Here is a 14,397-nt window from a genome sequence, read left to right on the forward strand (position 1 = left end):
TTTTTTTTGAAGAGTACAGCATAGAAACCCTGACTGAGTTTCCAGTCTCCTGGCCTGCCCTGCAGATTTCAAACTCAAGACTTCATCATCAACTCTTACTCGCATTTCCAACCTCTCAGGCTGTCCTGCAGCGTTAGCCCCTACAATCACAAGGGCCAATTTCTTGGGACTACCCTGGAGGTCCAGTAGTTAGGACTCCACGCTTCCACGGCAGGGGGCACGGGTTTGATCCCTGGTCAAGGAACTAAGATCCCACATGCCACGCAGCGTGGCCAAAAAAACCCCCCAAAAAACCAAGAGCCAATTTCTTAAAGTCTTAAAATCTCTCTCTATATATTTTTTCCCTCAGAATATAAATATTCTGTTTCTCTGTAAAACCCTGACTAAATATAGTCATTCTTCCTGAGATTGAATCCACTTAAGTAAACTGTCAATTCTCTTTGCCTATGATTTTGTGTTCCCTCAGCACCTATATAGGTCACACTGTGACAGTCTTTTGAGCAAGAGCAAACCACCTGAACTGTGGAATGCCTGCAATAGACTGCTCTTATGAACTAGTGATGAAACATTTTTTATTCCGCTGAAGCACACGGAGGGTGGTTCTCAATTTCCAGGTCAATCTAGGACCAAGTAGCAGGGATTGGAAATAATTAAACACATTAGTGTACCTACCTCTTTCTCGCTCTCTTACACACACACACACACACACACACACACACACACACACACAAATGAGTCAGGTCTTCCAATGCCCACAGCAGCCAGCAGTTAGAGCCAGCTCTTCCCCCAGCTTCTACCTCCGGGACTCCCTCAGAGAACTGTGAAGTTCTGATCTTCACAGGCAACCAAGGAGAGGCAAGCTTTCTCCTTGCCATGGGTCCATAGCACTCAACTGGGACCCAGAGGGGCAAACAAAGGCACAGATCTGACTATCTCCCCTCTTGCCACCGTCTCACCTATTTTGACCCCCTTATTTTCCCTACAATCCCCTAGGATCTCAGGGGTTAGGTTTTCCCCTGTTATATCATCATTCTTGCTAACTCTAGTTCCTTGACTAAATGGCAGAGTTATCTTCTCTAGACTATGAGAAAAACTCCTAATCTGACCAACTAGGCCTAGTCCTTGATATGCTAAAGAGGGATATAAAAAATATAGAGAAATTCCTTTCACTTCAAACTGCCTATTATCTTGCTATATAATCACTTTCGAACGTGAGCCATTAAATATTGCCTCATTCAAAACTTTTTTTTCACAAACTGCAAATATATAGAGAAAGGGAGAGAAGGAATCTATAAAGTAAAAGAGAGTTAATATGCATAACTTCTAATCATGATAAAATATCAAACAAACCTAAATTGATTTTAATAATTTGAAAAAACTTACCATAGACCCAGATGGGTGAATTTTGTCAAATATATAAAGAGTAATTAATATCGATTCTACACAATCTCTTCCAGAAATTAGAAGTGGAGGGAATATTTCACAACTAATTCTATGAGGTCAGTATTATTACCCAGATACTAAAATCAGACAAAGACAGGGAATTCCATGGGAGTCCAGTGGTTAGGACTCCGCACTTCCACTGCTGGGGGCCCTGGTTCAATCCCTGGTTGGAGAACTAAGATCCCACAAGCTGTGCGGTATAGCAAGAAAAAAAATAAATGAAATGAACAGACAAAGACATTATAAAAATAAGAAAACAACAGATCAATATCCTTACGAACATAAATAAACATTTATGATCAATAAATTTTTACCAATGGACCAAGACAATTCAATAGGGAAAAGAATCTCTTTTTTCCCAGCAAATGGTGATGGAATAACTAGATATCAACATGCAAAAGAATGAGTTTGGATCTCTAGCTCTTACATACACAAAAATTAACTCAAACTAGGGACTTCTCTGGTGGTCCAGTGGGTAAGATTCCACCCTCCCAATGCAGGGGGCCTGGGGTCCATTCCTGGTCGGGGAACTAGATCCTGCGTGCATGCCACAACTAAGAAGTCCACATGCCACAACTAAGAGTCCACATGCCGCAACTGAAGATCCTGCATGCCACAATAGATCCCATGTGCTGCAATTAAGACCTGGCGCAGCCAAAATAATAAATAAATAAATATTTAAAGTATCTTTAAAAAATTAACTCAAACCAGATCTCTAGATCTAGATGCAAGAGCTAAAACTCTTAGAAGAAAACATAGGGGTAAATTTTCATGATCTTAGGTTGGGCAATGATTTCTTATATACAACAACAAAAGCACAAATGATAAGATAAATTGATTTCATCAAAATTTAAGAATTTTGTACTTTAAAAGAATCTTCAAGAAGTGGGGAGACGGACTTTCCTTCTGGTCCAGAAGTTAAAAGTCCACGCTCTCAACTCAGGGGGCCTGGGTTCAACCCCTGGTCAGGGAACTAGATCCGGCATGCCACAACAAAGAGTCTGCACACCGCAACTAAAGATTGTGCAGCCAAATAAATAAATAAATATTAAAAAAAAGAAGAAGAAGAAGAAAGGGAGGAGGGGGAGGGAAGGAGGAGGGGGAGGGGGAGGGGAGGGGGAGGGGAAGGGGAGGGGGAGGGGAGGGGGAGGGAGAGGGGGAGGGGAGGGGGAGGGGAGGGGGAGGGGGGTGGGGGAGGAGGAAAAAGAGTCCACAGCAGATCAGAAGAAAATATTTGAAGCTCATACCTCTGATAAGGGACTTGTATTCAGAAAACATAAAGAACCCTTATAACAATAATAAACAGACAAATAACCACAATAAATAGACAAATAACCAATTTAAAAAGGAGCAAATACTGAATAGCAGAGGGAACTCTGCTCAATACTGTAATAACTTAAATGGAAAAAGAATTTGAAAAAGAATAGATACATGTATATGTATAACTGAATCACTTTGCTGTATACATGAAATTAACATAATATTGTTTATCAACTCTACTCCAATATAAAATAAGTTTTTTAAAATATGAAAAGGAACAAAGAATTTGAATATGTTTCACCAAAGAAGACATATAAGTGACCAAGAAGCACATGAAAAGATGTTCAACATCTTAGTTATTAGGAGAATGCAAATCAAAACCATGAGACACCACTACACACTCACAAGGATGGCTCTAATCAAAAAGACAGATAATAACAACTGTTGGTGAGGACATGAAGAAATTGGAACCTTGATGTGTTGCTGATTAAAAAGCAAAATGGAGTAGCCTTTTTTGAAAATATTTTGACAGTTCCTAAATATGTTAAACATAAAGTCACCATATGACCCAACAATTCTACTCCAAGGTATATACCCAATATAAATGAAAACATATACCCCCACAAAACTTTTACACAAATGTTCATAGCAGCATTACTCCTAAAAGCCAAGAAATGGGGGGGAAAAAAAGTCCATCCATTGATAATGGATAAACAAAATGTGGTATATTCACATGATGGACTACTGTTCAGCCATAGAAAAGAATGAAGTACTGACACATGCCACAACACAGATGAACCTTGGCAATTTTCTGTAAGTGAAAGACACAAAAGGCCACATTGTGTCATGCCATTTATATGAAATGTCCAGAACAGGCACATTTATAGAGATACAAAGTAGATTAGCAGCTGCCTAGGGCTGTGGGGAGGAAGATAGTGATGGGTTAGGATGAATGGGAAGTGGCTGTTAATGGATACAAGCTTTCTTTAAGGGATGATGAAAACGCATTAAAATTAGATTATGGTGACAGAGGCACATTTCTGTAAATATACTAAAAACACTGAATTGCATACATTAAACGAGTGAACTATATGGTATGTAAATTATATCTCAATAAAGCTGCTAAATAAAACTAAATTGAGTGACATTCTGCAAAATAACTGACCAGTACTTATCAAAAGTGTCAAAGCCATGAAAAGCATTTAGGAAAGACTGAAGAATCACCACAGATGTGAGGAAACTAAGGAGAAGTGAAAACTAAATGCAATGTGGGATCTTGATCTAATCCTGGAGCAGAAAGTGATATTGAATGGGAAAATTGTTGAAATTCTATTAAGTCTATAGCTTACTTAATAGTATTGTAGCAGTATTAATTTTCTGGATTTCATGTACTATTATACTATGGTTATATAAACTGTTAACACTAGGGGAAGAATATTAAGAAATTCTCTGTACTATCTTGCAGCTTTTCCGTAAATCTAAACTTATTTCAAAATGATTATTTATTAAAAGACAGAAACTTGAGATATTTCAGCTAATTGAAATGTATGAACTTTATTTTGATCCTGAATAAAACCATAAACTGTTGAAAGAAAAAGCACTTATGAGTTAAGTGGGAAAATTTGGACACAGTTGATATTTAATGATGTCAAAAAATCGCTATTAATTTTCAGTAGGATGATGATATTGTAGTTATTTTTATTAAATAATTCTTTTCTTCTAGAGATAAATGCTGGCATACTTACAGATGAAATGATAAGTTTTTGTTTTTTGTTTTTGTTTTTACTGGGAAAATAACTTTATTTTGTTTGGGGTAGTGGCAGGTGTCCAGTCTCAGAAATTCTGAAACTGCTTCTTGGTGGCCTTGGTGACCTTTAGCATGCTGAAGGGTACAGATGAAATAAGATTGTCTATAAGTTGATCACTGTTTCATATGGTGATGGGTATCTAGGATTCATTGTACTATTCTCTCTACTTTTGTGTATGTTTAACTTTTTCATCATAAAAATTTTTTTTCACTGCTTATTTCCTTCTCTTTGCCTCCTTTCTGTTACAAATCCTAATCTCTTCTCAGGCAGATGCAGGCCTCAAACCAACCATGATGATGTCATGTATTCAACAAAATAAAGAAAGAAGCACATTACTGGCTCTCAAAATATTATCTACAATTTAACTAGTATTATTGTCACAAATCATAAGGCAATGAGGTGAGGCAACTGAAGCAGTTGAGAGTTCGACGGCAAATTTTGGAGATGCCGCCGAAAGGAAAAAGCGGTTCTGGAAAAGCGGGGGAAGGAAAAGCAGCCTCTGGGAGTGAGAGTTCTGACAAGAAGGCTCAGGGTTCCAGAGGTGGTGGCAATGCAGTAAAGGTCAGACACATTCTGTGTGAAAAACATGGAAAAATCTTGGAAGCCATGGAAAAGTTAAAGTCTGGAATGAAATTCAATGAAGTGTCTGCACAATATAGTGAAGATAAAGCCAGGCAAGGGGGTGACTTGGGTTGGTTGACCAGAGGGTCCATGGTGGGACCATTTCAAGAAACAGCATTCGCCTTGCCTATAAGTGTGCTGCATAAGCCTGTGTTTACAGACCCGCCAGTTAAGACAAAATTTGGGTATCATATTATAATGGTTGAAGGGAGAAAATAAAATTGTATGAAAGACTGAAAAAAAAAAAAAAAAAGGCAATGATTCCGAATTTGGGGGTTGTGGACCCAGGGAACCAACCTGGGGGGTTGGTGAATACACAAGTATACCAAGTAATGCCTACAGATGGAATAAACAACTTTATATATATAAATATGCATGCCTATTTATATATACATATATGTACACATATATAACTATGTTTAGAGGTATGTTCTTAATTTCCAAATGCATGGGGTTTTCTAAATTATCTTTGTATTGTTGATTTCTAAGAATTATATTGTGGTCATAAAATATGCTTTGTGTCAATACATGTCAAACTTGAACGTGCACATGAATCTCCTGGGGGGTCTTGTCAAAACACAGATTCTGATTCAGGAGGTCTGGAGTGGGGCCTGAGCTTCCACATTTCTAAAGGCTTTCTAGTGCTGCTGCTGCTGCTCCATGGACCATACTTTTCAAAGAATCTATATGACACCAATTTCTTACAATCTGTTGAGATTTGCTTTATGTATAGTTAATGTTCACAAACATTCCAGAGGCGTTTGGAAATAATGCATATTATCTAATTACTGAGTGCAGTATTCTACATAAATTCATCTGATCAACACGGTTAATTGTGATATTCAAGTCTTCTGTATCTTATTCATTTATCTGCTTAACCTACCATAAACTGAGAGAAATACATTTTAAATCTCTTACTCTGACAATGGATTTGTCAATTGTTTCCTATAGTTTTGTAAATTTTTACTTCATATGTTTTATTTTATTTTTTTTTCCATTCATGTTAACATTTTATTTAAACCATTACAAGCACCGTGCTTAACAGAAGACTGTCCAAAATAAACATGCAATATGAACTGGCACAGACTGAAACCACAGCTTCAGAAGTTGTGCCAGCTGTTGATTTTGTTAAACAATGACAGGAAACTGTAAAAATTCACAAGACTAAACCATTAATGTTTCAAGCCTCCTGAATGAGATTACATTGGACTATCTAAATCAGAGGGAGCTACCCTGGTATGTTAGTGATCTCAAACAATATTCAAGTAATTACATGTTTATGAACTAAACTCCAAAAAGCAAGAAAACACAGTTACTATCACAACCTTAATGTAGTTGTTTTAAACATCATACTTCATATGTTTTAAAGCTGCATTTTTAGGTGCACAGAATTTGAAACATTTTATCTTCCTGGTGAATTAAGCTTCTATCATTACAACATGACCATTTCAACTTCTAGTACAGCTTACCAACAGATTTGTTTTGGACAACATTTGCCATTTTACTTTTAGCTTTTCTGAGTCCTTATGTCTTAAGTGTGTTGCTTGTAAACAGTATATTGCTGAATTTTATTTTTTGATCCAGTCTTTATGAGGATAATAAAAAAGATCTTAGAACTTTTTAACTCTGATCACCTCCTTCCTGACTTATACATATAAGTAATTTAGTACTTTCTTTTTTTGATGCTCTCCAATTTAGACATTAATATTTTTTGTATCAATATTTGTTTTGCTTTACTCAAATGCTCTACAATATTCTTTACTAGACCTCCCACCTTGCAGCTAAGACCTTTGTTCTGGAATTTTCTCCTTCTGCTTGAGGAAGTGCTATTCAATATGCTGTTCAAAATGGTGGAAATTTTCTATATCTGCACTTTCCAATACATTAGCTGCTAGCCACATGTGACTACTGAGCACTTGAAATGTGGCAAATGTGACTGCATTACTGGATTTTTAATTTTATATAACTTTAATTTTAATAGCTACATATGGCTAGTGGCTACTGCACTAGACAGTATAACTTTAGAAGTTCCTTTAGTCAAGGTTTCTGATGATCAATTGTCTCAGTTTTTGTTTCTCTGAAAATGTATTTACTTCTTGTTCTTGAAAGATAATTTCTCTGAGAAGACAAACCTAGGTTCACACACTGTTCCTACAATCCTTGCTCATCTGGATTCAAGACCCTGATGTTCAGGCTGGTCGGCTTGGCCATACTTTTTTTTTCCTCTTGGCAATGCTGTCTCAGGAACCCAATTGCTCTCCCATCCAGCCTGAAAGGTCTAACGATCGGTAAGTAGGTTGGTGCAGGGCAATGACCTCCAGGGGGTGGTGTTGCCTAACTCCATAAGTCACCCTCCAGCAACTCAGGACCTAGCCAAAATACAGTTTTATGTATGTCAATCACTTTCTTTTTTTTTTCCCCTGCCCTTCTCCTCCCTTAAGTTTTTAAGTGAAGTTTCTTTTGAATAAGCTCAACCTGTTTCAACTGAGCTTTTGAGAAAGTTTAAAGAGTATTTTTCCTCAAATCAGCCTGGACAAAGAGGATTGTCATACCTCTGGAGACTAGTTACACCTCTGTAGGTAATAGTGAAGATTCCAGGGGGAAAAAAAGGGGAGAGAGAGAGACCAGCAAGCTAGGTCATGAACAGTAAAAACCTCAGCTATGTGATAGCATATTAAGAACCCTCAACTTTCAGAACAATTACTCCAGACCTAAAAGTAACTAGAAAAATAGACACTTATGGCGGTGAATAATTGGCTCTGATCACTAAGCAACAAGTAAGCCCAGCTGAGAAGCACAAAAGGCCCTAAGATTCACGCTGAAAGTGCCCTAATCCATCAGTTCAACGCATACAAAAACCAGAGCCCTGACTGTTTAGCAATGTCTAGAAAAGTTCAGCTCTTACACATGTATCAAGGGCGCCCTGAAGGGGACATGTCATACCATTATTTTGACATCTTTACAGTTAGAACCTGGAGAAGGGAAAAGTGCCATTTAAAAGTCAGAAGGAAACACAAGGTTGGCAATGATTTCTTGGATATGGCATCAACAGTACAGGCAGCAAAAGAAAAAAGCAGATAAGTTGGACTTCATCAAAATTTAAAACATTTGTGCATCAAGGGACACTACCAACAGAGTAAAAAGGCAACCTATAGAATTGGAGAAAATATCTGCAAACCATATATCTGATAAGGGATTGATATCCAAAATACATAAAGAACTCCTACAACTCAACAACAACAACAAAACTGATTTTTTTAAAAATTTATTTATTTATTTGGCTGTGTCAGGTCTTAGTTGCAGCATGCGGGATCTTTAGCTGTGGCATGTGAACTCTTAGTTGCAGCATGTAGGATCTAGTTCCTTGACCAGGGTCAAACCCGGGCCCCCTGCATTGGGAGCGTGGAATCTTATCACTGGGCCACCAGGGAAGTCCCAACAAAGCTGATTTTAAAAACAGCAAAGGACTTGCATAGACATTTCTCAAAAGAAGACATACAAATGCTCAGTAAGCACATGAAAAGATGCTCAACATCACTAGTCATTAGAGAAATGCAAATTGAAACTACAATGAGATACCACTTCACACCTATTAGGATGGACATTATAAAATAAAATTTTTTTTCAAAGAAAACAACAAGCATTGGTGAGGATATGGAAAAATTGGAACCCTTGTGCACTGTAAGCGGGGATGTATAATGCACAGATGCTGGAAAACAGTATGGTGGTTTAAGATTAAACCATGCAATCCAGTAATTTTACTTTTGTATATATACTCCAAAAAAGCGAAAGCATGGACTCAAACAAATATTTATAACTCATGTTCACAGCAGCATTATTCACAATAGCTAAAACATGGAAGCAACCCCAGTGTCCATTAACAGGTGAATGGATAAGTAAAATGTGGTGTATACATACAGTGGAATATGACAGCCTTAAAAAGGAAGGAAATTCTGACACATGCTACCACATGGATGATACCTGAGGACATATGCTAAGTAAAATAAACTAGTCATAAAAGAAAAAATATTGTATGATTCTACTTATATGCGGTACTTAGAGTAGTCAAAATCATGTAGACAGATAGTAGGATGGTGGTTGCCAGGGCTGAGAGAAGAGAATGGGAAAGTATTGTTTGATGGATACAGAGCTTCAGTTTTGCAATATGAGAAGAGTTCTGTAGATAGATGGTGGTGATGGTAGCACAGCAATGTGAACGTACTTAATACCACTGAACTCTACACCTAAAATGCTTAAGATGGTAAACTTTATGCCATGTGTACTTTACCACAATTAAAAAACAAAACAGGGACTTCCCTGGTGGCACAGCGATTAAGAATCCACCTGCCAATGCAGGGGACACAGGTTTGATCCCTGGTCCAGGAAGATCCCACATGCCACGGAGAAATGAAGCCTGTGCGCTACAACTACTAAGCCTGAGCTCTAGAGCCCATGAGCCACAACTACTGAACCCACGTTCTGCAACTACTGAAGCCTGCATACTTAGAGCCTTTGCTCCGCAACAAGAGAAGCCACCACACTGAGAAACCCGCGCACCACAAAGAAGAGTAGCCCCTGCTAGCCACAACTAGACAAAGCTTGTGTGCAGCAACGAAGACCCAACACAGCCAAAAAAAGCCTCAGCCTGGGGGAGCCTGAAATTGTTTCTACTGATTTGTCTAAAGTTAATGAGATCTTCACTTACTGACTAGCAACAGTCAGTCATCATTCAGCAAATATTTACTGAGCATGTGCCATGTGCCAGGTACTTTTCTAGACACCTGGGATACAGTAGTGTATAAAACAGACAGAAAGCCCCGATTTTCACTGAGCTTACATTCTAGACTGGTTGATATTCAAGACTCATTTTGAAACCTTAATGGCAATATATTAATCTACAAGAAGAACCGGAACTGATGGTTGACAAATATAAATGGTCTTTTTAAAAAAATTTTTTTCATACTGTATTGCACTTTTAAAAATATATATATATATATATATTTATTTATGTATTGGCTGCATTGGGTCTTCATTGCTGCACATGGGCTTTCTCTAGTTGCGGAGAGCAGGGGCTACTCTTCGTTGCAGTGTGCGAGCTTCTCATTGTGGCAGCTTCTCTTGTTGTGGAGCATGGGCTCTAGGCGCGTGGGCTTCAGCAGTTGCAGCACGTGGGCTCAATAGTTGTGGCTCGTGGGGTCTACAGTGCAGGCTCAGTAATGGTGGCACACGGGCTTAGTTGCTCTGCAGCATGCAGGATCCTCCCAGCCCAGGGATGGAACTCATGTGTCCTGCATTGGCAGGCAGATTTTAACCACTGCGCTACCAGGGAAGTCCCAAATGATCTTTTAACATATGAAAATATGTTCAACCTCATTCAAACTAAGAGAAATGCAAATTAAAACTACACTTTGTTCCTCTATAAATTGACAGAAAGTCCAAACTGTTGGCAACACACTCTGTGACGCTAGAGGGGAACAGGCACTCTCCTACACTGCCAGTGTCAGGGCAAAATGGCACATTTTCCATGGTTAGCCATTAAGTAATATAACACCATGAGCAATTAAGTCTCAGCAGGCTTCCCAGTGAGTTCAACAGCATGTCCCCTGCCATGGGAATTGAATTCCATTTGAACCAGTCACTCTCCTTGAAGAACAAATTCTAAGAAATAAATGCAAATATATAAAGACATCAATAGGAAGATGCTAGTTGCAGCATTATTTCTAATAGCAAAAACTGCAAAAAAACCCCTGAATGTTTATAGGTCGATAAACAGTTGGATATATAATAGTATATTCATACTACAGAATGTTATGGAATCATTAAAAGTAGCTAGGTTTGCCTACATTCCACCATATATTAAATAAAAATTAAGTTGCAGGCAAAAAGGCATCATCAAAATAATAGCTAATACTTAAATTGCATTGACAAATGTGTCAACAGTGTTCTAAAGACTTTTCATATATTATCTCATGTAATCCTCACAACAGCCTTATGAGGTAAGTCTGTTATTATCCCATTTCAAACATGAGGAGGTCCAGGCATACAGGGATTGAGTAACCTGCCCGATTAAACAGTAAATGACTAGAGGCTGGAATGGAACCCAGCTCTGTGGTACCAGCATGTAATCATACACTATACTGTCTCTGAACACAATTGTGTTTGAATATGTGTGTGTGTGTATTTGAATACATGAAAATGGTGTGTGTGTGTGTGTTTAGGTGTTTAGGCGTATATCTCTACATCTAGATACATAAACTTAGCAGGGAAATAATAAGAATACCCATTAAATATAATGGTTATAACTCTGGGAGTTGGGTAATATGAGAGAAGTAGGGGAAGGAATTTTTACTTCGTTATGTAGTTTCTGTATGCATGGTGTGTGTGTGTGTGTGTGTGTGTGTGTGTGTGTGTGTTTTGTTAATTTGTGGCTTCCGGAAAGTTTTTTTCCAAATTTTTTTTTTACTGTGGCAAAGTATACTTAACTCAAAATTTACTATTTTAACCATTTTTAAGTGTACAGTTCAGTGGCCTTAAGTACATTCACACTGTACTACCATCACCACCATCCATGCACAGAACTCTTTTCATGTTGTGAAACTGAAACTCTATACCCACTAAACAATAACTCCTCATTTTCTCCTCCAACAGTCCCTGTCAATCACCATCCTACTGTTTATATGATTTTGACTACTCTAAGTATCACATATAAATGGAATTCTACCATATTTGTCTTTCTGTGACTGACTTATTTCACTTAGCATAATGTCCTCAAGTTTCACGCATGTTAAAGCATATGCCAGAATTTCCTTCCTTTTTAAGGCTGAGTCATATTCTACTGTTTGTACACTAAATTTTGCTTATCTATTCATACACTTAGGTTGCTTCCATGTTTTAACTATCATGAATAATGCTACTATGAACATGGATATATAAATATTTGTTTGAGTCCCCGCTTTCACTTTTTGGGGGTATATATCCAGATGTAGAATTGCTAGATCACATAGTAATTCTATGTTTCATTTTTTTCAGAACCACCATACTGTTTTCCACAGTGCCTGTACCATTTTACATTCCCACCAACAGTGCACAAGGATTCCAATTTCTCCACATCCTCACTAACACCTCTTATTTTCTGGGTTTTGGTTTTGGTTTTTGTTTGTTTTGGTAACAGTCATCCTACTGAGCATGAGGTGATATTTCATTATAGTCTTGATTTGCACTTACCTAATGATTAATCATGTTAAGCACCTTGCATGTGCTTGCTGGCCATTTTATATCTTCTTTCAAGAAATGTCCATTCAGGACTTCCCTGGTGGTGCAGTGGTTAAGAATCCGCCTGCCAATGCGGGGGACAACTGGTCCAAGCCCTGGTCAGAGAAGATCCCACATGCCACAGAACAGCTAAACCCGTGTGCCACAACTACTGAGCCTGAGTGCCGCAACTACTGAAGCTCATGCACCAAGAGCCTGTCCTCCACAACAAGAGAAAGCACTGCAATGAGAAGCCCAAGCACCACAATGAAGAGTCGCCCTGGCTAGCTGCAACTAACTAGAGGAAGCCCAGGGCACAGCAACCAAGACTGAACACAGCCAACAAATAAAAATTAAATAAAATAAAATTTTAAAAGTATATGTTTAAAAAAAAAGTCCATCCAAGTCCTTTGCCCACTTTTGTTTTGCTGTTGTTGTTGAGTTGAGAAAGTTTTGAAGCAAAAAAAAAAAAAAAAAAAAATTAACAAGTTGAGAGTCTCCTTAAGACCTATCCATTAAAATCTTATCTATCCAGCTACCTGTCTACAGAATTACAAGGCCTGGATTTACCACTCACACTTTCAGAGGTGTCAGGAATCATTTAAAATTTTCTACTATTGGACCTACTTCCCATAGGCTCATCACACCCCCACGCAACCCCCTGTGTGTGTGCTCGCGCAAATAACTAGTCCTGTTTATTTACTCACCCATGTTTTCTCTTTCTTCCTGTGGATTTGTAGAACAAACACCTTCTTCTACAATGTATACTCATTTAATTGAAAACTTCTACTGAGTTGCCTTCTGCCTTTCCTTCTCCAGGCTAAATTTTCCAAAATTCTGAAGAAATAGTTTTCGGTCAACACTGTCATTAACTGGTGGAGGGAAGAAATGACAGACTCCTTGGACCCACGAGGGGCGTGCCTGAGTAACACGGATCAAACCACAGCCGCCACGCGGAAACAAATCTCAGCCCTTATAACTCCAAATCCCGACATGCAGCGCGGCCACGGGTGGAAACGACGCTTCCAGAAGCGTTGCGGGATGGATAGTGGAACTTCCACAGTCCTCGCGCTGACAGAGTTTGGTGCCTTGCTGAAAAGCTCCTTGCCCACAAAAGGACACCCAGGCTGCCTCCCCTCGCTTCCACCGCATCCCCAAGGTCCCGCACTTCCGCAGGCCTGGCTTACCCGCTGCAGCCGCTGCCTCTTTCTCCTTATGGTGCTGCGCCTCTCAAGACTCGGGCTTCCAGGGCCTTGTGGCTTACCTCCTCCAGTCCCTACTCAACTTTATAGTGTTCTTGGTTCCACCTTTATTTTCAATCTGATTAAGACACAGAGTAGGTTTTCAATAAATGCTGATAGGCTGAATGAATGAATAAATGAAGACATTTTAAAATAATAGATTTTTATCCACACATCCCTCGGCAGAAAGAGTGTGGAGCTATGACGTCATACGGATCGGATTCCAACACCAGTTCTTCCCCTGACTAGCAGCGTGAACTTCACCCCACTGAGACTTCAAGAAATCGTTGTTGAACGAATGAATGAAACGTTCTGGCAGACATGTGTGACGAACTCCGTGCGATAATGCTTGCATCGTTCCTCGCCACGATCAGCGCTTAATAGAATTATTACTCTCCCTACTATCCCGCGTTCTGTATTTATGTAAACTGTGAGGGCCCTGTGGGAAGGAATGTCTGACTCGGTTCTGAGCTCCCCAAAGGTGCCCGGTCACATTAGGTGATGAGAATGAAAACGGACGACCACAATTGTTACCCGTGCTCGGGGCGGAGAAGATTAAACATCCAGAAAGGTTCTGGCTGCTTCGCTGAGACCACGAGCCTCATTATCCCCCAAGAATCTCAGCTTGCTCAGGAACAAATGACGGCCGACAAATGACAAATACTTGCAGATGGATCGCCAGTTCTTAGGAACCCACCCCCGGGCGCCTCAACAGACCGCCACCCGTGTCGCCGCGCGGCAAGCCTAGCTCCTCTCTGTTCAGCCCTCAGGCC

General features: G+C 39.2%; 2 protein-coding genes across 8 annotated transcripts in view; one reads left to right on the plus strand and one right to left on the minus strand.

Annotated features, from left to right (window-relative positions):
* Positions 1–14,376, minus strand: part of ABCC5 (ATP binding cassette subfamily C member 5) — a 188,660-nt gene extending 174,284 nt beyond the window's left edge. For 6 of the 7 annotated variants that reach the window (XM_057739768.1, XM_057739770.1, XM_057739773.1 and 3 more), the window contains exon 1: positions 13,091–14,376. In XM_057739768.1, the coding sequence (XP_057595751.1) occupies positions 13,091–13,155 (65 nt within the window). In that variant the 5' untranslated portion in view covers positions 13,156–14,376. The remainder of the gene's footprint in view (positions 1–13,090) is intronic. The other variant, XM_057739769.1, reaches the window with a different exon arrangement.
* Positions 4,917–5,367, plus strand: LOC130855796 (peptidyl-prolyl cis-trans isomerase NIMA-interacting 4-like). Its single transcript, XM_057739786.1, has one exon. The coding sequence runs from the start codon at positions 4,956–4,958 to the stop codon at positions 5,349–5,351; it is 396 nt and encodes a 131-aa protein (XP_057595769.1). The 5' UTR covers positions 4,917–4,955; the 3' UTR covers positions 5,352–5,367.
* Positions 14,377–14,397: the final 21 nt, after the last annotated feature.

The sequence above is a fragment of the Hippopotamus amphibius genome, chromosome 6 (genome assembly GCF_030028045.1).
Source record: "Hippopotamus amphibius kiboko isolate mHipAmp2 chromosome 6, mHipAmp2.hap2, whole genome shotgun sequence".
NCBI lineage: Eukaryota > Metazoa > Chordata > Mammalia > Artiodactyla > Hippopotamidae > Hippopotamus > Hippopotamus amphibius.